General features: G+C 42.9%; 1 protein-coding gene across 2 annotated transcripts in view; it reads right to left on the bottom strand.

The window, feature by feature from the left end:
• The window catches only part of RP1 (RP1 axonemal microtubule associated), a 612,495-nt gene that overhangs the window by 428,451 nt on the left and 160,408 nt on the right, over positions 1-23,636 (bottom strand). For both annotated transcript variants that reach the window (XM_077492703.1, XM_077492704.1), the window contains exons 13-16: positions 20,988-21,091; positions 15,692-15,868; positions 9,637-9,849; positions 7,382-7,559 (exon numbers count right to left, since the gene is read on the bottom strand). In XM_077492703.1, coding sequence (XP_077348829.1) covers positions 7,382-7,559; positions 9,637-9,849; positions 15,692-15,868; positions 20,988-21,091 — 672 coding nt within the window. The remainder of the gene's footprint in view (positions 1-7,381; positions 7,560-9,636; positions 9,850-15,691; positions 15,869-20,987; positions 21,092-23,636) is intronic.

The raw sequence follows: 23,636 nt of genomic DNA, 5'->3' as shown, positions 1-23,636 counted from the left end.
GAATCTCTCTGCTGCCTGGGGTACCCCCAGGCTCTCCCCTAGTGACCAGACCTCACCCCTAAAGCGCCCTCTCTTACATTGAATGCGAAACATTCCCCCGCTATAACCTTCCACCCTTTCAGGACATAGCTTACCTCCCCTTACCCCTCTGTTCTCCTCTTCTCCTCCTCTTTTCTTTTCTCTGTCCTTCTAGTCGTTCTAAGTTTTTGGTTTGCTCAACAGAGCTGTAATTGACAGGTTCACCATACAGTCCAATTTAATGTTGCGGTACCCACTGCAGACGGTCCTCCAACTGCTTTATCCCTCTGAGAGGGAGGGGCCTGGGAGGATACTCCCCCATCCTGGCACAGCAAGTTCCCTATTAGGGGTGTCGGGATGGGGGCTCCTGGGAGCTACCCCTAATAGTTCTATTTGGTGGGCTCTCCCGGGGGGGTCACCCTCCGTTTACCTCTTTTTCATGTAGCCCCTCGATGAGGAAGGGCATGCCGACTGTACCCTTTTGATATTGTCTGTCTTTCACTAATGTCTCCTGTTTTCATTACTTACATTGTGACAGCAGGCCCTCCCTGCTGCAGTTAGTTTATGTACTGTTATACGTATGTAAGTGCCTTTACTATAAAATAAAATATTTTGGAAGGGAAAAAAAAAATAAAGGTAATTTTGAATTGATGGCAGCAGCACGTCAAAAATTTTGGGATAAAGCAACAAAAAGATGGCAAACACAATTGAAAAAAAAGTTGGGAGAGGGTCATGTATACCATGGTGTAGCATTCCCTTATCTTTTAGCAACACTCTATAAACCTCTGGGAACTGAGACCAGTTACTGGAATTTTGGGAGAGGCATGTTGTCCCCATGCTTGCCTGAGCATATGCTGCGCTAAACCCTGGATACATATCTTTCAGCATTGGTGGTGCCTTTCCAGATGTGCAAGCTGCCCATTCTATATGCACTAATGTAATGTACCCCTATACCATCAGAGATGAAGGCTTTTGAACTGAGCACCAATAAGCCGGAAAGGTCCCTCTCCTCTTTAGTCTGGAGGATACGGCTTCCTTGGTTGCCAAAAAAAATAAAAAAATTTTCATCTGACCACAGAACAGTTTCCCACAGACCATTTTATATGAGCTTTGATCCAGGGAAGACAGTGGAGTTTCTGGATCATATTCAGACATGGCTTCTTTGCATGATGGAGCCTTACCTTGCATTCTTGGATGGCAGGGCGAACTGTGTTCAGACTGATTTCTGGAATTATTCCTGAGCCCATTTAGTGGTGATGTCCATCACCACTAAATGCAATGCCACCCGACAGCCAAAAGAGAACAGGCATCCAATATTGCGTTTCGGCCTTGTCCCTTGCGCACAGATAGTCTTTGTAATTTTACGTTAAACATTATTCTGAAATAGTTTGACAATTTTTTTTAACCTAATTCGTTGCAAAAGGTTCTTCAAGCTCTCCCTCGTTAGTACCACTTGCCGTTCCATTTTTTTTTGTTTGTTCTTTTTTTTATTGCCCTGTCCCAATTTGAGATGTGTTGAGGCCATGAATTTCAAAACTACCTTACTTTCTTCTTAAAATGGTAGATATTATATTGTGAATAAAATATGGTTTATGAGATATGAAAAAAAAAAAAAAAAAAAAATAACTAACCAACCAGCGTCACCTGTAACAGTTATATGGTGATCACTGGTGAAAGGGTTAACTAGGGGGCAATTAGGGGGCTTTATGCGGTAGTATATGGGGGTCCCTGGCGCTATAAAAAGCTGCAGCGAACCTAAATACCTACCTGCCTAACTAGCGTCACCTGTAACACTAATACAGCGATCAGAAAAACGATCGCTTATTAGGCTGGGTTCACACTGGAGCGATGCGGGAACGCCACGAATGCACGGCGGGTTCCCGCATCGCATGCCTCCCGGCGGCAGTTCACACTGCCCTATGCGGACTGCTGGGAGTGTCAGTGAAATGTTACTGACACCCCCAGATCAGTTCGCATATCGCAGTGCGATCTGCAAACTCGGATCGCATGGTGTGAACACCCATGCGATCCGATTCTGCTGCGGGCCAAAAAAAGGGTCCCGTGCGAATTTGCGGCGGGTGCGGCGGGTGCGGCGAATGGCTGAACTCGAATCGCACAGAGATCGGATGTGATTTGCACTGCAGTGCGGTGCGAATCACTTCCGTTCTCATAAACCGCTGCAATGTGAACCCAGCCTTAGTGACACTGGCGACGGGGGGTGATCACGGGGTTAAACCTTTATTGGGGGGGTTAGGGGGGTACCTTAGAACTAAAGGGGGCTAACCCTAACTGCCCTAACAGTTATTAGTCACAAATGACACCCGCCGGGTGATCAGGGGGTTAAACCTTTATTAGGTAATAAATGGCGGGTGCCCTGAAACTATAAAAAAATAACTAACCAACCAGCGTCACCTGTAACAGTTATATGGTGATCACTGGTGAAAGGGTTAACTAGGGGGCAATCAGGGGGCTTTATGCGGTAGTATATGGGGGTCCCTGGCGCTATAAAAAGCTGCGGCGAACCTAAATACCTACCTGCCTAACTAGCGTCACCTGTGACACTAATACGGCGATCAGAAAAATGATCACTTATTAGGCTGGGTTCACACTGGAGCGATGCGGAAACGCCGCGAATCCGCGGCGGGTTCCCGCATCGCATGCCTCCCGGCGGCAGTTCACACTGCCCTATGCGAACTGCTGGGAGTGTCAGTGAAATGTTACTGACACCCCCAGATCAGTTCGCATATCGCAGTGCGATCTGCAAACTCGGATCGCATGGTGTGAACACCCATGCGATCCGATTCTGCTGCGGGCCAAAAAAAGGGTCCCGTGCGAATTTGCGGCGGGTGCGGCGGGTGTGGCGGGTGCGGCGGGTGCGGCGAATGGCTGAACTCGAATCGCACAGAGATCGGATGTGATTTGCACTGCAGTGCGGTGCGAATCACATTCGTTCTCATAAACCGCTGCAATGTGAACCCAGCCTTAGTGACACTGGCGACGGGGGGTGATCACGGGGTTAAACCTTTATTGGGGGGGTTAGGGGGGTACATTAGAACTAAAGGGGGCTAACCCTAACTGCCCTAACAGTTATTACAGTCACAAATGACACCAATGCAAAGAAAAAAAAAAAAAAAAAATGACATTGGTGTCACTGTGACTGGGGGGCAGGGGTAATTGGGGGGGGTGATCGGGGGGTAAAGGGGGGGTGTGAGTGTGCCTGGCATGTTCTACTGTGTGTGTAGAGTGTTGGTGCAACTCACCGATCCGCTCTCCTCCGTGTCGGAACGAAAAATACCGACACGGAGGAGAGAATACATCACTTCCTCTCCTGTGTTTACATTACAGGAGAGGAAGTGATGTCACCGGGGATTTCTATTCGTCGGGAGCGATCGCGAGGGGGTGGCCATGAATGAATGGCCGCCCGCTCGTCCCGGATCGCTCCCGGACGAAAACCGACCGCCGCAGGCACCGGGCGGGGGCCCGATCGGGCCCCCGACCCGCGGGAGGCAAGGGACGTACATGTATGTCCTTATGCCTGCCCGTGCCATTCTACCGACGTACATCGGCGTGCGGCGGTCGGCAACTGGTTAAAAAAGCTTGAACAGCCCTGCTCTAAAATCTTTGCCTGTACTTGCTGATGCAGTATAGCTAACGTGTGTGCTCAGTCTTGCCATGGTGTATGACCTGTGACATGAAACTGATTCCTCAATTTACATTAGTGGCAGAGTTTGACTGTTCCTCACTAAATTTTAAGCCGTCTACACAGCTGTTTCTGTTTCAGTTAATGACTATATTTAAACTTACATATGAAATTGATGATAATTGGCACCTGCTTGGTATAATTGGTTAATCATACATCTGACTCTAATCATACATTATTCCTGACTTTGTGCAAGTGTACAAAGTGTGCAAGTCTAATGCTGCGTACACACGATTGGACTTTCCGACAGACTTGGTCCAACGGACAATCCGCCGGACTTTGCAGTGGAGGTCCGCCGGACTTTACGAATGAGCGGACTTACACACACACAAACGGACTTTCCGGCAGACTAGGTCCGACAGACTTCCCGTCAGACTTTTGGTGGAGGTCCGACGGATTTTCAAAATGAACGGACTTGCCCACATACGGACTAAAGTCCGTTCATTTTGAACGTGACTCCAGGTATGGCGGGACTAGAGAAGGAAGTCAATCTCGCCACTTTCAGCGGCGAGATTGACACCTTCCGAGCCCCGTCATCTGGTATGGATTTTAAGGGTGACCCCATACACTGAAAAAATGGCGTGGGGTCCCCCCAAAATCCATACCAGACCCTTATCTGAGCACGCAGCCTGGCCGGTAAGGAAAGGGGGTGGGGACGAGTGATTGCCCCCCTCCTTAACCATACCAGGCCACATGCCCTCAACATGGGGGGGTGGGTGCTTTGGGGAAGGGGGGCGCCCTGCGCCCGCCCCACCCCAAAGCACCTTGTCCCCATGTTGATGAGGACAAGGGCCTCTTCCCAACAACCCTGGCCATTGGTTGTCGGGGTCTGCGGGCGGGGGGCTTATCAGAATTTTAATAAGGGGACCCCCAGATCCCGGCCCCCCACCCTACATGAATGAGTATGGGGTACATCGTACCCCGACCCATTCACCTGGGGGAAAAAGTGTCAATAAAAATACACACTACATAGGTTTTTAAAGTAGTTTATTAAACAGCTCTGGGTGTCTTCTTCTGACGTCGGGGGTCTTCTTCTGACTTTGGGGGTCTTCTTCTGACTTCTCCGTGCTGTACAGTTCTTCTAGCTGGGCTCCTCTGCTATCTTATGATCCTTTGCTGCTCTTTTGCTAGCGGAGGAGCCCGGCTTTCTCCTTCGTTTTCGCCTTCTTCTTCTGTTCTTCCGATGTTGGCAAGACTCTCTCCCGCTTTAATGACGTGGACACGGTGCACGGTGACTTATATAGGCATAAGGGGTGGTATCACTGGGTGATGTCACCCAGTGACCCTGCCCCTTATGACACCACAGTCCCAGGGTGTGTCCACGGCATTAAAGCGGGAGAGAGCGTCGTGTCAACATCGGAAAAACAGAAGAAGGAAGGCTACGGCGACAACGAAGTCAGAAGAAGACCCCCGAAGTCGGAAGAAGACCCCTGGAGCTGTCTAACAAACTACTTTAAAAACCAGTGTAGTGTGTTTTTTTATTGACACTTTTTCCCCAGGTGAATGGGTATATGTACCCCATACTCATTCACATAGGGTGGGGGGCTGGGATCTGGGGGCTTCCGGATTCCGATAAGCCCCCCACCCGCAGAACCCGACAACCAATGGCCAGGGTTGTCGGGAAGAGGCCCTTGTCCTCATCAACATGGGGACAAGGTGCTTTGGGGTGGGGGGCCCCAGGGCACCCCCCTTCCCCAAAGCACCCACCCCCCCATGTTGAGGGCACAGTTCAGGGGGGGGCGCTTGCTCGTCCCCACCCCCTTTCCTGACCGGCCAGGCTGCGTGCTCGGATAAGGGTCTGGTATGGATTTTGGGGGGACCCTTACGCCATTTTTTCAGCGTAGAGGGTAACCCTTAAAATCAATACCAGACCTAAGGGCCTGGTGTACAGTACCCTGTAGCCGAGAACCAGCGCGATAGGATCGCGCTGGAAACATTTTTCGCGGGTAGGTGCTGTAGTTGCCATTGCGTTGTAGTTGGTCCGTCGGACCAGCATACAGACAAGCGGACTTCCCGACAGGAACTGTGTCCAGCAGACTTTTGGTGGAAAGATTTAAAACATGTTTTATTTCTAGGTCCGCTGAACTCTGGGGGAAAAAAAGTCTGCTGGAGCCCGCACACGATCGAATGTCCGATGGGCTCTGGTCCGCCGGAAAGTCAGATCGTGTGTACACGGCATAAGAATTGATTCTGGTTTTAAGCCAAAGGGTAGTCAAAACAAATATTAATTTGATTTTGACTTTTCTTCTGTTTGCTCACTTTGCATTTTGTAACTTGATAAAAATAAACAATACAAATATATATTTTGAAAGCATTCTTACTTTACAAGATTTCTTCACACCCGTCTAAAATGTTTGCACAGTACTGTAGTATTCCTAAATTCACCTTGCAATTGCAAGCCTGGCCTTTTCACCAATTGGCTAAATGAAAACAAATCCTGCCAGCAATATTACTAAAGCCTGGTGCACACAGGCCGATTGTCGGGAGACAATGGGCGGTTGTAAAAAAACGGCCGTCATTTGGCCCGATCAGCCAGCTTCTGTTGGACGAGCTTGCTGAAAAACCAGCAGCCGTCTTACTCCCAATCAGCACTCTCAGCCAATGACAGAAATACAGATCGGAGTGTGCTATAGGTTCCCCCTGTCAGAACAAAACAGCTCAGCAGAGGAGATTTCTATACTAACTTTGCATAGTTAGTACAGTAGCTCTCACTGGAGCTGACTGGTAGTGTGTGTCAGGCTTTAGTGGAAAGCCTTCCTGAAAAAGTAACCAATGCAAGAGCAGAAAAATATGGACTCTGATTGAGTGTTTTCAGTGGCAGGAACCATAAATTATTATTCCTTTGCTGCAATGCTCTCTTGTAATCATATATGTCTATAAATAAAACATTTTTTACAGTGAGCACTATGACAGTTTGGTTTCTCTTTGGGTGATTGTTCAAGCCTGTATCCCCTGAACCATTGAAGAGTGTTTGAATCAATAAGTGGAGGTTTTATAGAGGAGAAAGAGACTCCTATGTGCAGTTCAGCAAAGTAATAACCTTTGTAGTGGGGGTCCTATCTAGAAGGTGAATGTTCTCAAAGGGGAATCACGATGGGGGTCTTTTTGTGGCACATTTCTTCACTAGATACTACATTCAAGGTGGACTTTTTTGTCATTGTGCATATAATGACTCTTGTTTTCACTTGCCCTTAACTCTTTGATATTGATATTTATGACACATTAGTCTATCAACACATCATTGAACTCTGTGCATTCCGTGAGACAATGCAAAGTGTTTTATGAATGGGCTTGTGCTGAGCAAGCAACCGCAGCAGGGCAGATGTTTGCTGTGGAATCTCGAAGCAGGTGCCTACAGTGATTTCAAGCTTCCACGGGGATACCACAGGAATAACACATACATACTTACATTGGCCCAAGCTCGATCAATTCAACTATGTAGAAATTGCTATACCTAAACTTCAGCTTTAAAAAGCCTGTTATTTACAGAGCTCAACAGCTTAAGCTTAGATTTACACACACATCTGAGTGTGTAAAAACAAACCTAAAACAAACTTAAATGATATCATCATCTGTGGAATGAACATTTACCATACACAGGATCTTCATTATAATTAATAACACATCTATATTGCTTAGCCATTTATTTTATGCAATACATACATTTGATGACCTTGGGGTACAATAAAATATTCTTCTCTCCTGTTTGAATCACTGGTTTTACAAGTCCATTGGGCATCAGTCCAAAGTATATTCCTTTATTTCTCACAGATTCCAGAGTCACTGACCCATTTTCATAGTTTTTTTCAACTTTGAAATGGCAGTATTCATCCCCTGTGCCCTGTAATAAAACTGCTGGTTAGACACTTGCAACAATAAGCAGGGTTGCTTTAAAGCCCTGGCAGACCCAAGGCAAATATTTTAACAGTGGGCTGTGATTTACAGTTTTAATAGGAAAGGACCTTGAAGTGATTGTAGCCATATTAGTGCAATTGCACAACAAATGAGTACTGTCTGTGATACTTTTCTCATTTGCAGTAACATTCAGGACAAGCTTTTGGGGCTTTTCTTTCTTCTCGGTCCAAGCATTAGTGTTTGTAAATATGTAAAGTTCTGAATATCGAACTGTTAGAGCCCTTTCACACTGACAGCGTGGCCATGTTAACAGTAAAGCGCCGCTAGTTTTAGCTGTGTTTGACCGCCGTTTTAGAGGCACATTTCGGCCACTAGAGGGGCACTTTTAAGCCCCGCTAGCAGCTGAATAAAGGGTTAAAAGCGCTCGCAAAGTGCCACTGCCGAAGCACTTTGCAGGTGCTTCGGCGACGGGGCTGCCCATTGATTCAAATGGACAGGGGTTCCTTAGGGCCGGTGCATACACACACTCCTAAAGTGCCCCAAAGATGCTGCTAACAGGACTTGCAGGACCAGCACAGCGCCCCAGTGTGAAAGCACTCAGGCTTTCACACTGGGACTGCAGATGAGGCATTTTCAGGCACTTTACAGGCACGATTTTTATCCATAAAGCACCTGAAAAACGCCTCCAGTGTGAAAGGGGTCTAAGTTCAAATAAAAGTATTCTGGAGAGTACTTTAATAGAAAAGAAGGAAATACAGATTTTGACAATGGTGCTTATCATTAAAATGGAAGTTCAGTCAAAATCTAACTAAGGCAGGCCATACACAGAGTGAATTTCTTTCCTGCAGCCATGGGTTCAATTCCCCCATCAACACAGAGTTGATAATCGATCAACTTGGTACATTCAGCCTGCCCACTAGTGGTTAAAATCTTGGCCAGTTCCTGCTGATCGAATCGTGTATGGCCGGCTCCCACCCCCAATCTAAGACTATTCTATCTACCCTGTAAAGGAAAAGATGCTTATACTTAACTATTATGAAGTCACTTCATGAGCCACTACATGATCTCTTCAGCAGCGGCTTCAGTGAAGAGGAGAGTTTGCTGACAATACCTGCAATGCCTATGCAGTGATATCACCCATAGATTTACTATGGGGCATCCATTGTCAGCTGCCCATCCTCTAGATTGGACAGGGTGCTGGGACCTGTTCATGTAAGCGGACTGGAGTGGCTTTAGAATAGGTAAGTATAGACATCTTCCTATACAGGGTAGATAGAATAGTCTTAGAATGGGGTTGGGAGTAGGTTTAGCCTTAGATAGATTTTGACTGAACATACATTTTAGAGTGTATCAAAACCCAAAAGTTGTGTTTTATTATTTATAGAATGATGAGGGGTTAGAACCCATGGCAACTTTTTATTGTTGTCTATGTCCCTGCTAGGGAGATTTACTCTCATTATTGATCTTGGTGACCATTGTCACTGGGACTGAAATAGAAGTAAAATCGAATGTTCTGAGATCTTAAATAAATCTCCACAAAAATTCTGTTCTGTCTTCAGTATAGAAAGTGAAGGGAAATTTATTGAATGTGATATATGGCTAAAGAAAATTTGACAGGGGTTTTCCCCCGTTGCTACTCTATCCAAAATGTAAAAAGTCGTTTTTGATATAATTTAACACACTGTAACATTAAAAAATGAAGTCAAATATTTATTAATCCAACAGAGTTTATAAAATTTTGTAAGTCAAGACTTTCATCTTAAAACTAAAATCCTTATCTATAAAAGTTCAGGATCTTCAAACTGATGCATAGAAATGACTGACATAGAAACCAAAATTCTTTACCCATTTTCTACTCTATCCAAAATATAAAAAAACAGCTTTTGATATAATTTAGCACACTGTAACAATAAATAAAGTCATATATTTATTAATTCAACAGAGTTTATAAAATTTGGTAAGTCGAGACTTTCCTCTTAACACTACAATCCTTATCCATAAATGTTCATGATCTTCAAACTGAAGCATTGACAATGGCTGACATAGAAATGCAAAATGCTTACCTCTCCATCACATTTGCCATTCTTTATTTGTAGGTACATTCTGGGCCATGTTACACATTCAAACATACACACTGCAGAGCCAATTTTGTGGACTCTCCAATATGATTCCACATTCTGTTTTCCAGTTCCACTGCAGGACCCATCACGTCTCAGACACAATGCCTGGCTCCAGTTTGTGGTGAGGAGTATGATAGCACCACTGTGGAAAATTCCCTGAAATGCAAACATAAACATATTTACTGATTCTAAATGTAAATTATGTCATTCTCATTCTTCTTTCACAAAGAAAACCATTCTTAATTGTACTGATCTAAATTATTTTTCAGTGACATGGACCTCATTTTTTAAGAAAACGATCTTGTCCCTCCTGCTTGAATTCAGTTTTTATGATTTATCTGTGAAGTTTAAACTATTGGACTAAAATGTCCAGGGGAACCTCTTGGGTGTGAGGTGTTTGTTGGCAGTCTTGCCACTTGCCTGTTACTGTCGAAAGTTCCAATGATAGTTTGAATGTTACCTGTCCCTGGCATGTCTGTTCTAGCTTTATCCAGCTGCCCCTGCTTGCAGAAAGTCTAACAACTGAAGGGATGCAGAGAAGACTCAGAACCGGCACTTTGGATTACTTAAGGACTGGTAAAGAGCAATAAACAAAGTTTCTCTATGGTTGGGATCCATTACAGTCAGGCTATAGATGATGGGCACAAGAGACTGTCAGCACCTAGTTTCCATTTATGCAAAAAAAGATACAAGTAGTACGGGACTTTTGAGGTGCTTAAATAACAATAATATGAACAAAAGTTAATCAATTAATTTATTGCAACTCCATTAATATTCATAATAAAACCAATAACCATGGTCTCCTTTGTCAGTGACATGATTGGAATAACATTTGCCATGCTACAATGATGTTAGTACACACGTGTTTTGCCAGATACATGGCTTCTTCTGGAGTTATTGTAGCGTGAAGAACTAATCACTAAAACAGAATAAACTCATTCAGGGAAGGGGAACCCTTTACTCATAAATTGGGGTATTAATGTCTGCCAGCATAGACAGCATAAGAGTGGTAAGAAGGTGACCATAGGAGAGATAAAGTGTCCTGGAAAGAAAACATATGTATAGTAAACCACCAGAGGGCACCAAAAGACCTTGCCTCTGCTGGTGAGGTTGTGAATGATATAAGGTTTGACAGGTGTATGTGAATGGCTTCCATGTGGCTTTGGCAAAAATTGTTTCCATTTATGTTAAATGTCTAAATGTAATCTGTTCTGGTCTTGAAAGGGATAACATTACATGTATGACTTTGGGCTGGATAGAAAGGCTGATTTATGACACTACATTTGTATCACGATATCCCGTACAGCATCAGTTTTCAAGCATACATACTGTTTCTGGACATTTTTACAATTCTGTACCAGGCTTTATCTATTGTACCAGCTAGGAGGACTTTTTTTGGGGGTATAGTGGGGGATTTCAATTCTCAGTGTCAGGCATGTGACGTCCTGTGCTCCTCAGACACTACTGATGATAACACCGACTGATTATCTCTGTTTAACATCTTATGACAACCCCCCCCCCCCCCCCCGGGCTCTGGTAAGTAGTGCTTGTAGCTGTGTTTGGTTGGAGCTTGTCTGTGGGGTCCATCGGGTGGAGGTTTGGACATATCCTCCATTTTGATGCTGGTCATTTGTTCTTTTCTATAGGAAGTTCTCACACGGTCTTTTTCCTTCTTAGAAGGCAAAGTTTGAGCCAAAAAGTGTTTTTATTCCAACGGGAAAACTTTGTAGAGTCGGTATAAGTAAGGTGTTTTCCTGTAAGTATATAATACCTATAGATATACTGTATGGGGAAAATATATGGTGGTCTTGGGCTATCGATAAGATTTAGAAATTAGTCGTTTTATTTTTAGAACATATTTACTGTAAATGCATATTTTCTTTTTGACTTAATAGTTCATTCTCTTGTTCAGTTCTGTGCACTTTTTTTTCTTTTTTTCTATGTAAGAAGTAATACGTCATTTCTGATAATTCTCATTATTATTATTTTAGACCACATTAACCAGTTCACAAACACCCCATAGCAGATTTATTGCTCTTGGCATATACGTGCACTTCCGGGTTTGGGTGCACACGCGTTCCCCCCTGTCGGCTCGCTCCCACTGTGTAAAATCAGCTGATTATCAGGTCCCACTGACCCAATTTCTGCAGGGACCTGCCAATCGTCCGTTACTCTGACAGAATGACAGTCTGCCTATGTAAACAAGGCTGACTGTCATTCTGTGAGTACAGAAGACATATTTTTGCATGTTTTTAGCACTGATCCCTGTAGTTGTGTCACTGATCCCCAAAAAAGTGTCAGTTAGGTGTCTGATTTGTCCACAGCAATATAGCAGTCCCGCTATAAGCCACTGATCGCCGCCATTACTAATAAAAAAAAAAGAAATCCCATAGTTTGTAGACGCCATAACTTTTGCGCCAAGCAATCAATATACGCTTATTGGGAATTTGTTTTACCAAAATATGTAGCAGAATACATATTGGCCTAAATTTCTGAAGAAATTTGATTTTTTACAGTTTTTTTATTGGATATGTTTTAGAGCAGAAAGTAAAAAATATTGTTTTTTTTTTGTTTTTTTAATTGTCGGTCATTCTTTCTAGCGCAAAAAAATAAAACACGCAGAGGTGATCAAATACCACCAAAAGAAAGCTCCATTTGTGAAGAAAAAAGGACATAATTTTTGTTGGGTACAGTGTCGCGCAACTGCGCAATTGTCAGTTAAAGCGACGCAGTACCATACCGCAAAAAATGGCTTGGTCAGGAAGGGGGTAAACCTTCCGAAGCTGAAGTGGTTAATAGGTTACCACCACACTCAGGATGAAAGATAATAACACATACTGACTATTTTAATCTGATCCTGAAGAAGCTTGAAAACATGCAAAACGTATTGACCAATTTACAGAGGGAAAATGGTGCTATACTTACTTATGGTATTGGTGGTAATAAATGGATGAGTTGTGACATACAACTATATGTAATAAAGTGATTCTAAAGGCTAAATGTTATAATCTTCATGAATTCTATGCATGAAGGTAAAAAAACCTTCTGTGAGCTGCTCCCCCCACAGCTTCCCCAATACCTGACCCCCCTCTCAACCCAGCTATGTGCATGGGAGCCTCGGCTGTCCCAAGCTTCTCTCTCCTCATTGTCTGAGACACAGCAGTGGAGCCATTGGCTCCCACTGCTGTCATTTACAACCAGAGAGCCAATGAGGAGAGAGCAGGGGTTGGGGCCAAGCCCATAAGACAGATAGAGCTGGGCCTGTGAGCAAACATGCACCAGTGCCCCCATAGCAAGCGGCTTGCTATTGGGGGCACTGGTCAAGGCGGAGGACCGGTGGGGGACCCGGGAAGACGAGGATCAGGGATGCTTTGTGTCAAACCATTGCACAGAGCAGTTAAGTATGACATGTTTGTTATTTAAAAACAAAAAACAAAAACCTTTAATATCACTTTAAGTAATTGTTTTATTATATATTATATGTGATATATCTTTTGTATCAATAAATTAAATATTTTTGGACTTTTTTGTCTATTACTCAGTACAGCATAAATGCTGAAAATTAAGAATGACAGAACTTTAAAGAACATTATACTCAATAATACCTCTATTACGCAAAACATTGGCTAAAGGATACTGAGAGGTCTGTTGAGGGTTTTACTCAATGAGAAACAGTACATACCGTATATACTCGAGTATAGGCCGACCCGAATTTAAGCCGAGGCCCCCAATTTACCCCCAAAAAACTGGGAAACTTATTGACTCGTGTATAAGCCGAGGGTGAGACATGCCTGTCCATCCCTGTGTGTCCGTCCATCCCTGTGTGTGTGTCCATCCATCCCTGTGTGTGTGTCCATCCATCCCTGTGTGTGTGTCCATCCATGCCTGTGTGTGTGTCCATCCATGCCTGTGTGTGTGTCCATCCATGCCTGAGTGTGTGTCCATCCATGCCTGTGTGTGTGTCCATCCATGCCTGTGTGTGTGTCCATCCATGCCTGTGTGTGTGTCCATCCATGCCTGTGTGTGTGTCCATCCATGCCTGTGTGTGTGTCCATCCATGCCTGTGTGTGTGTCCGTGCAGCCGTGTGTGTCCGTGCAGCCTTGTGTGTCCAGCCTACCTGTGTCCCGAGCCTCCGTCCCGTCCCGAGCCGAGCCTCCGTCCCATCCCGAGCCGAGCCGAGCCTCCGTTCCATCCCGTCCCCGAGCCTCCGTCCTTCTGCCATGCCAGGATCGCCGCTCTTCGTCGGCGCCTTGGCGGCCATTCCACTGTTCAAAAGCCGCGCCTCCGTCTGTGATAGGCGGAACACTCAATTTACCAGCAGTCTGTGTTCCGCCTATCACGGACATCCTCTCATCCTCATCCGTAGTATGAGGATGAGCGGATGTCCGTGATAGGCGGACCACTGACTGCTGGGAAATTGAGTGTTCCGCCTATCACAGACGGAGGCGCGGCTTTTGAATAGTAGAATGGCCGCCGTCTGTCTGCTCGACACGCTGATCGAGCAGGCAGACGGCGATGACTCGAGTATAAGCCGAGGGGGGCACTTTCAGCCTCAAAAAAGAGGCTGAAAATCTCGGCTTATACTCGAGTATATACGGTAATATTTAAAGTGAATGTAAACCCGATTCATGAAATTTGACCTAGGCACATATATCTGTAGTGTTTACTTATCTCTCTCCAAAGCAAAGTCCTGTGTCTTTCTGCTTTTTTGTTCCTCTGTTATCAGCATGATAACTTCTGACAAGTTCTTCTGACACTGGAGATAAAACCAGCCTGAAATTTGTGTCATAGTTACATATAGTTTTGTTAAAAAATGCATTCGTCCAAAAATCCAAAATAATTAAGGTCGAATCTGTCATTGAAGGCTTATGGTGTCTGTCGAATGTTCTAAGAAGATTCAACGGAGCAGCTAAACTGTACGACGCTGCAATCATATATTTCCGGTCGAATGTTCTGCCTACAAGCTATAGTAGAATTCTAATGTTGTATGACACTAGTAATAATTATATTTATTAATTATTATTACTAGTCAACCAACATTAGAATTCTTCTATAGCCTATGGGCAGAGCATTTGACCATAAATGTCTGCTGGTGGTGACTGCTTCGTCGAATCTTCATGTCGAATCTTTCCTCTCTATGTCGAATAATCTTGGACTAATAGAGTTAGGTTGGGCACATTCGACCTTTTTTTGCTATTGTCTCTATAATGTCAAATCTTTTCTCTCTATGTCCAATCTTTTCTCTGTATGTAGAATAATCTTGAACTAATAGAGCTAAAGTTAAGCCTCATACACACTATCAGTTTTTCTGCTGAGTTTTTCCTTCAGATTTACCAAAACCATATAATACTAGGTCAAACCTTAGGAGTTTCAATTTGAATGCAATCAAGCCGGCCCTTGTAATACATGGTTTTGGTAAACCTGAAGGAAAAACTCAGCTGAAAAACTGATAGTGTGTATGGGGCTTTAGGCACATTTGACCACAGGTTCAATGGACACAAATCGCTATTATCAGCGTCATGTCGAATCTCCTATCTATATCGAACTGTTGCAATGAAATTGAAAATAAAGTATTTGTTTATGTCAGATTTTTTCGGTTTTCAGATTCTGCACGTTCGTTATCGTTTGTTAAAACGATAACAAAAATGCCCGAAAATCGGTCAAAAATGCATTCGGACGAAGATTTGTTTAATCTCTGTGTATCATCTGAGGCTGTTCACTTTAATGGGTATAGGAGAGGGTTTGCATCCACTTTAAGTACACATTTCCAAAGGTTCCTCTGCAGTAAATTAAATATATATGTATTTTGTTTAGCAATAAACTATCATATGTAGATAAATCATTATCATTATTTAGTAATTGCATCTATTGTTGTTCTGCCCAAAAACTATTTTTTTAAGGGAGGAATTAAGTTTAATGAGGTATGAGATATGTGAGCTAAGTGCAAGGTATTCTAAAAAAAGAAATGAGCATCCAAGTTATACAAACAATTTTCACCTTCACGTGCACCGCAAATTCTTTGCAAATTTCAGCATAGCCTGTAGTGTTGTCATCTGCAGGTTCACCATCACTGTTAAAGGAAATGGTCATTCCTGGCATTCTAGTAGATTCCAAAGTTACACATCTGTTTAACTGAATATGAACCAGCATCTCACATAGAACACCACTGTTTTCCTGTATAAAAACACAGCATAAGACAATGTTAATGCTCCAATGTAGGTAATGTACAAAGCATTTTTTCAGTGCATGCATATTTTGAGATATTATTAAAAGTATTTCTCTGAAAGTATTTTGAATATCTTCGAGTCCACAGGCACATGGATATTTGCAAGTATAAAATATGCCTAGTGTAAAAAAACTCCAGGGAACCTGCATGTAAGGAGTATAGCAAGCCATAGAAGGGAATAGCTGCACGCTCTTGCACTCATATTGATTTCAATGCTTCTGTGCACCTGTATGTTCTATTTTTCTAAACTGAGAAATGTAACAAGCAATGGAGTTGATTTACTAAAACTGAACAGTGCAAAATGTGGTGCAGCTCTGCATAGAAACCAATGAGCTTCCAGTTTTTTTTGTCAAAGCTTAATTGAACAAGCTGGAGTTGAAGCTGATTGGCTACCATGCACAGCTGCACCATATTTTGCACTCTCCAGTTTTAGTAAATCAACCTCATTGTATGCACATGCGCAGCATTTACATAAGTAGAGGGGAGTATAGCCATTCACTTCTATGGTCAGCTGTATGTCCTACCTACTGCTCCCTGGGAGCAGGAAAACATGGTGGTTTTTACTCTAGGCATATTCAAAGTGGATTTTTACTGCATCTGAGCACCACAAACCACACTATATAGCATCATAAGGATTAAAAATAATTAATGTTAGCACTTCCGGTTCCGGCGCTACATATAGTGGAGCTAGGAACGGCACCTCCGCGCCCAGCCTCATGAAAATCCAGCTTTACACAGCCTGTGGATGGTAAACGACCCTCTGCCACCCTCAAATCTTCTCCGGGAACAGCGGGGATGGAAAGATTTGTGGTGCATGGCTCCTTCATTTCAACCACAGGCACCTATCCAGAGCTCTCCCCGCCAGGCACGCACACTCATCCAATATGGCAGACACTGTAGCGCTTCCTCTCACAATGGACACAATACACCCCATAGCCGCAGCGCCTCTCCCCCCAGAGTAGCATTATGCAGGGCTCAGGCAGTAGCAGCCCTCCTATCCCCCATCATAATGGCTGCAGTAGACAGAGCAATAGCTGCAGGAATCACACAGCTCAGAAAAGAGCTAGGAGACCATGCCAAAAAGGCTTTCTGAGATGGAGCACAGGGTATCAGACTTGGAAGATGAACTGCAAAACTCATTCACATCTGCAAAACAGTGAAAACAAGCATGGCAGTTCATTCTAGACAAGTTGGACGACCTGGAAAACTGTTAAAGACAGATTAGCACCCATCATGCCTTCCCTCATTCATCCATCACATGCGGTTTTACCCAGGGGAGGTCTGCCATGTCAAATATTAGGAAAGTCTGGACAGTTTTGGAAATGACTAGGGCCAACCTCTCCAGCAAGACCGTCATAATCACGCTCAAGGCCAAAAAGGCATTTGACAGCTTTCATCGGTTATGTTTGGTTCTGTTGAGATTTGGTTTAATGGGTCCATTCCTGCATCTCATTCACTCCATGTATTCTGCCCCATCTGCTAATGTAATTGCAACAGGTCTCATTTCCAACAATATATACGTCTCCACAAAGGTACTTGACAAGGGTGTCCCCTCTCACCCCTGTTGTTCAATCTGGCACTCAAACCCCTCTCCCGTTATTTACTCTTCCATTCCAAACTACATGGGGTTAAGGTTCAGGAACTACGTACCACCCTGTTTACGGACAACATCCTTATCCTTACAACAAACCCTAAAGCAGACATGTCACATATCAAAGAGACCTTTTCTGGGCCTGCTCAGGTTTGAGGATCAATTTCTCTAAAAGCAAAGTATTACCCCTTTTCCAAGTCCCCCCCCCCCCCCATGGGTGGCCGACTCAATCTTTCCAATCGCCAAAAATCACATCACATACTAAATGATAAAATAGGCAAGATACCCTCCTCACTTTACCAACTAAACTTGCTTGCTATTTTATTCAAAATGACCGCAGAGCTAGAAAGCAGGTCAGGTCTCCCTCACTCATTGTTCGGTAGGTGCCACTTATTTAAAATTGTCTGTTTCCCAAAACTCCTCTATCCTCTCCACACAATCCTCTACTATTAAAACATAAAGACCTTCAGAGACTCCAGAAATCCTTGTTCACCTTCCTATGGAGGGGTCACAAACCTAGAATATCTATCCAAAAACTCTACCTTCCCAAACATGAAGGAGGTATCAATTTACGCAACATACGTCTATACAACCTATCCTGTCTTTTGAGGGTGGGGTTAGACTGGACATCACAGGCTTCCAGATACTCTCATTTCGAGTTGGAATCCCAGATGGCAGTCCAATGTGATCTGAAACATAATCTTCTCATTCAGGAGATCGGGAAGAAACTGGGACTGTCTCCCCTTCTCTCCTGACACCTCCCTATTCTCAGCCACCCACTATATCCACAGGTGCGGCAACATGCAGCATTCTCCACATGGGCCTTGCATTGTTTGGTCAAGTTTGCACAACTATTTGATGTTCCCTTAGGCAAACCACTTCCCTCAAATTAACTGTTTAAGCTACCCACTTTGTGGTCAATATTATGTCAACCTAGAGGCTTGCACTTTAAATCTTCCCTCTTGGACATCTTCTTGGATCGGCACTGACACAAAATCGCTAATCTTTACAAACCCTTGAACTCCCTTTTCACAAAACCGGTCCATTCCAGTGCCTCAATTTTTTGGAACAAGGACTTGCAATCCCTGAAGCCACTAGACTACATCCTGGATGGCTAAAATACTACATGTGCATTTATCACAAATGAGTTCTGGCAGGAACAACAATTTAAAATCCTGCCATCAGCATACATCCCTCACCTGACATCCAAAGATCTCCCAGATCGTCACAATTGCCCTTTATGCAATTACCACAAGCCATCCCTACTCCACAGGCTCTGGTCTTGCCTCTCATTTCATGCTTTTGGGACTAAGTAGAGCTTTTTGTGATGACAGTCACTGGTCTACACCCTCGCAAGGACATCCACCCCCTACTTTTTGGATCCCTAGAAGCCTCCCGCCCGGACCTACTGAGATCACAAATCAAAATAAACACAACAAGGCATGACTCTACACATGGTTACGCTACATGGCTGCTAGGAGAGCAATTCTTAAGCAGTATACATCTTCCTTCCCTCCTAAGATTTAAATGCTGAGTCTCCTAATTTTAAGCGCTCTCCCAAACACCAAGGAGGTTTTCAAGTTTACCATCACATCCCCCTAGGTTCGACACCACAGACCCATCTCTGACCCCTCAAAGCCCAAACCTTTGCAACTCTCACAAGGGAACCGCTACCATGGAGACTATGAAGCTGACACCAACTATTCTTTACTTCTTAGCTACATCAGTACAGGAGTAATTGTCTTTTGCAGGACACTGATTTTGTTTATGGCTCTTTAATTAATTTGTCCAAGCTCATTGATAGCTCAAGTTATGTAAAACTGGTTCGGATTTACTACCCCCTATACCTACCCTTCCTCCTCTACCCACTCCCCCCCAGATGTCTTCATTTTGTTTATCACCTTTCCATTTACACAAAATGTACTATTCATTCATATGTTGATTTGTCTGCTGGTTTTGTTTAAAAAAAAAAGAAAAAAATCAGTGTTGATTGGGAGAGTGAAGTTCGACGTTAATGCCTGTAAACATCCATAATCAAGTAGCCTGACAATTCTATAAGCTTGCTCTCCCATGTTTTGTTATACTATATTTTATATACACTATACTATACTGTACTATACTACACTACATATACTATATTCTATATAGTATTATATAGTAAATAGAGGGATTAGTAGGTTATTGGGAGTTTTTGAGTTTGTAAACTTACTCTCTCTCCTCTCTATTTGTGGTGTCCAATCATGGTTAAAAGCCTGTTTTTTTTATATAACCAAAGTCTAGTCTGGGCCAATTCTGACTTTTCTCCCATACATGTACAAATCTAAATTTTTTTTGCCAGAAAACTTGAACCTTAAACATTATATAAAAAAAAAAATTATCACAGGCCCTGGAAAATAAAATGCCGGCTTTATTATTATTAGTATTATTATTATTTATTTTATTTAAATTTTTTTTTTTTTTACATTGTATCTTTATGTATTATTTTTCTTTTATTGAACTTTTTTGCCATCACAAGGGATGAACATTATGGGCAATGACAAGTCCTCTTTATAGAAAGATCTGGGGTTCATTAATTCCATATCTCTCCTCTGCCCTCCAAAGCATCTGATCAAAGCGAGATCAATTTAATCAAATGCAAAGGGAAGAAACAAAATCCTTGTCACTTCCACTTTCTGACGTCACAGAGAGGGAAGAACAACAGAAGTTCCTCCCACTCTTCCTAGTGCATCCAATGTGACCAGGCTCCCTGGTGGGACAGGCAAACCTGATAAAGGCAGCAGGCAGTGATAGGACTCCCTTTCACCACCTATAAAAGTGACCAGGTGGCTGTATACTTTCTCAGATCACTTTTACAAGAAAGCTCATCGCCTGCTCTAAAAAATCATACCACGAGCAATCAACTGTGGATTACTTTCAGAGAGGCAGCAAGGACTATTGTAACTGAGCCCTAACACAGCCACAGATAGCAAAAAAATCTGACTGGTGTTTTAACCCTTCCTGACTCTATCCGCACTACAAAAATGTTTAATTAGCATTCTCCTTAAATAATTGGATACCATAAGATAGGCGAAAGGTAAATTCATTTTTTTATATATTTTTTTTTTTTACTGAGCAACTTGTTCATTATTTAGCTGTGCAGTCTCCTTGAAAAATATGTTTGGCAACATTATATATGTCAAAAACATAATCAGTACAAACAGAATGTATTTTATGCATTGTTCTATAGGAGTCATAACCTATTAATATAGCAGTAACAAGACATCCCTACAGCACAAGTTTACATGAAATGGTTCATTATACATAGATGACATGATCTGCTGTCAGGTTATACGGAATTGTAATGAACAACATTCTGCCAAAGGAAAAAAAATCTAATCCTATAGACCGCACAGAATATTTATAACACATATGTTTCAGAGCAGACTGCAATCACAACACTTTTATACCGCCTTAAAAAGAAAACATATTCTTCATACCAGTGCACTGGCTATTCCCTTGTCAATTGCCAAAGCGAGATTTCTGATGTGATGACTTCTGAAAACACGAACTTTTCCTCTTTTTACAAATACGTCAAAAAAACCTGCAGGGTTTAAGGAAACTTTTTGTTATTGAAAGTATGAACGTATGAAATGTTACACGTACTACAAATTAAAAGTATTTACAAGGTGTTAAAAGAACAAGTATACAGTGCCTTGAAAAAGTATTCATACCCTCTTGAAATTTTCCACATATTATCATGTTATTACAACCAAAAACATAAATTTTTGTCGGATTTTATGTGATAGACCAACACAAAGTGGCGCATAATTCTGAAGTGGAAGGAAAATGATAAATGGTTTTGAACATTTTTTACAAATACATATTTGAAAAGTGGTGTGCATTTGTATTCAGCCCCCTCTGAGTCAATATTTTGTAGAATCACCTTTTTCTGCAATTTCAACTGCAAGACTTTTTGGGGATGTCTCTACCAGCTTTGCACATCTAGAGAGTGACATTTTTGTCCATTCTTCTGTGTCTGTGAACAGCAATTTTCAAGTTTTGCCACAGATTCTCAATTGGATTTAGGTTTGGACTTTGACTGGGCCATTCTGACACATGGAAATGCTTTGATCTAAACCATTCCATTGTAGCTCTGGCTGTTTGTTTAGGGCTGTTACCCGGCTTGAAGGTGAACCTCCGCCCCAGCCTCAAGTCTTTTGCAGATTCTAATAGGTTTTCTTCTAAGATTGCCCTGTATTTGGCTCCATCCATCTTCCCATTAACTCTGACCAGCTTCCCTGTCCCTGCTGAAGAAAAGCATCCCCACAGCAAGATGCTGCCACCACCATGTTTCACGATTGGGATGTTGTGTTCAGGGTGATGTGCAGTGTTAGTTTTCTGTAACACATAGTGTTTTGCTTTTTTTCTCTCTCAATGATTTTATTAATGTTTTTCAAATTCACAGGAAAAAACTGTGAAGCGGTTACAAGCAATAGAAGTGACAAAACATGAGTGCCAATAAGATATTGATAATGGAAGTCATAGTAAACTGAACTTCACAAAGTGTCACAGCTCCATAAGGGTCCAACCCAGAAAGGATTTGAGGGACTCTTTAATTACAGGTAAACCATGACACCCAAACACCCCTGCTGGGAACTAATTGTGAGTGGGTGGGGGCTCTGATAGCTGGCACTTTTCTTTCCTCTTACCAATTTACTGAGAGGTTTAATTGAGTCACTCTACTCCTCTGGTGTTCAATTTAGATAAAATTCCACTTTGGGGATGAACTTCCAGGGATAATTCCCAAACACTATGTCGAACAGCAGCAGCATGTAGATTGTCTTGTATGACTCTAGGCCCTACTGGGAAGGTTTAGTCACTGTTAGGGGAGGGTAGGGAAAAGGGCGGGTGGGGTGCAGAGGGGTGGGGTGTCAGCTCGTACCCATATGCTATGTGATGGCACACAATGTCTCATGGGTATCCCCAGGCCAAGCTATTATGAAATGTTTAAAAGGTTGTGGAAATCTGCCGATTCTGTAAAGTATAGCCAGCAGGCCCAGATGCCTATTAAGAGTGTATAGGTTAGCTAGTGTGACAGGTTTGTTGTGAATTGACTCTTTGAGAAGTATGTATCTGCCCTTGTTATCGGACTGATAAGTGTGCACACCCTTAAACCAATACTTTGTTGAAGCACCTTTTGATTTTATTACAGCATTCAGTCTTTTTAGCTATGAGTCTATCAGCATGACGCATCTTGACTTGACAATATTTGTCCAATCTTCTTTGCAAAAACACTGCAAATCTGTCAGATTGCGAGGGCATCTGCTGTGCACAGCCCTCTTCAGATCACCCCACAGATTTTCAATCGGATACAGGTCTGGACTCTGGCTGGGCCATTCCAAAACTTTAATCTTCTGGTGAAATCATTCCTTTGTTGAGTTGGATGTATGCTTTGGGTCATTGTCATGCTGAAAGATGAAGTTCTTCTTCATGTTCAGCTTTCTAGCAGAAGCCTGAAGGTTTTGTGCCAATATTGACTGGTATTTGGAACTGTTTATAATTCTCTCTACCTTGACTAAGGCCCCTGTTTCAGCTGAAGAAAAACAGCCCCAAAGCATGATGCTGCCACCACCATGCTTCACTGTAGGTATGGTGTTCTTTTGGTAATGTGCAGTGTTGTTTTTGTGCCAAACATATCTTATGGCAAAAAAGAATTAACCTAGGAATTATGGCAAAAAAGTTTAACCTAGGTTTCGTCAGACCATAACACATTTTTCCACATGCTTTTGGAAGACTTCAGATGTGTTTTTTCAAAATTTAGTTGGACTTGGATGTTTTTCTTCCTAAGAAACGCCTTCCGTCTTGCCACTCTACCCCATAGCCCAGACATATGAAGAATACAGGAGTTTGTTGTCACATGTACCACACAGCCAGTACTTGCCAGATATTCCTGCAGCTCCTTTAATTTTGCTGTATGGCTCTTGGCAGCCTCCCTGACCAGTTTTCTTATCGTTATTTCAAACATTTTGGAGGGACATCCAGTTCTTGGTAATATCACTGTTGTACTATATTTCTCCACTTGATGATGACTGTCTTCACTGTGTTCCATGGTATAACCAATGCCTTGGAAATTCTTTTGTACTCTT

The sequence above is a fragment of the Lithobates pipiens genome, unplaced genomic scaffold (genome assembly GCF_037356315.1).
Source record: "Lithobates pipiens isolate NorthernLeopardFrog02 unplaced genomic scaffold, aLitPip1_a1.2 Scaffold_19, whole genome shotgun sequence".
NCBI lineage: Eukaryota > Metazoa > Chordata > Amphibia > Anura > Ranidae > Lithobates > Lithobates pipiens.
This window is presented reverse-complemented; position numbering and strand designations above follow the sequence as displayed.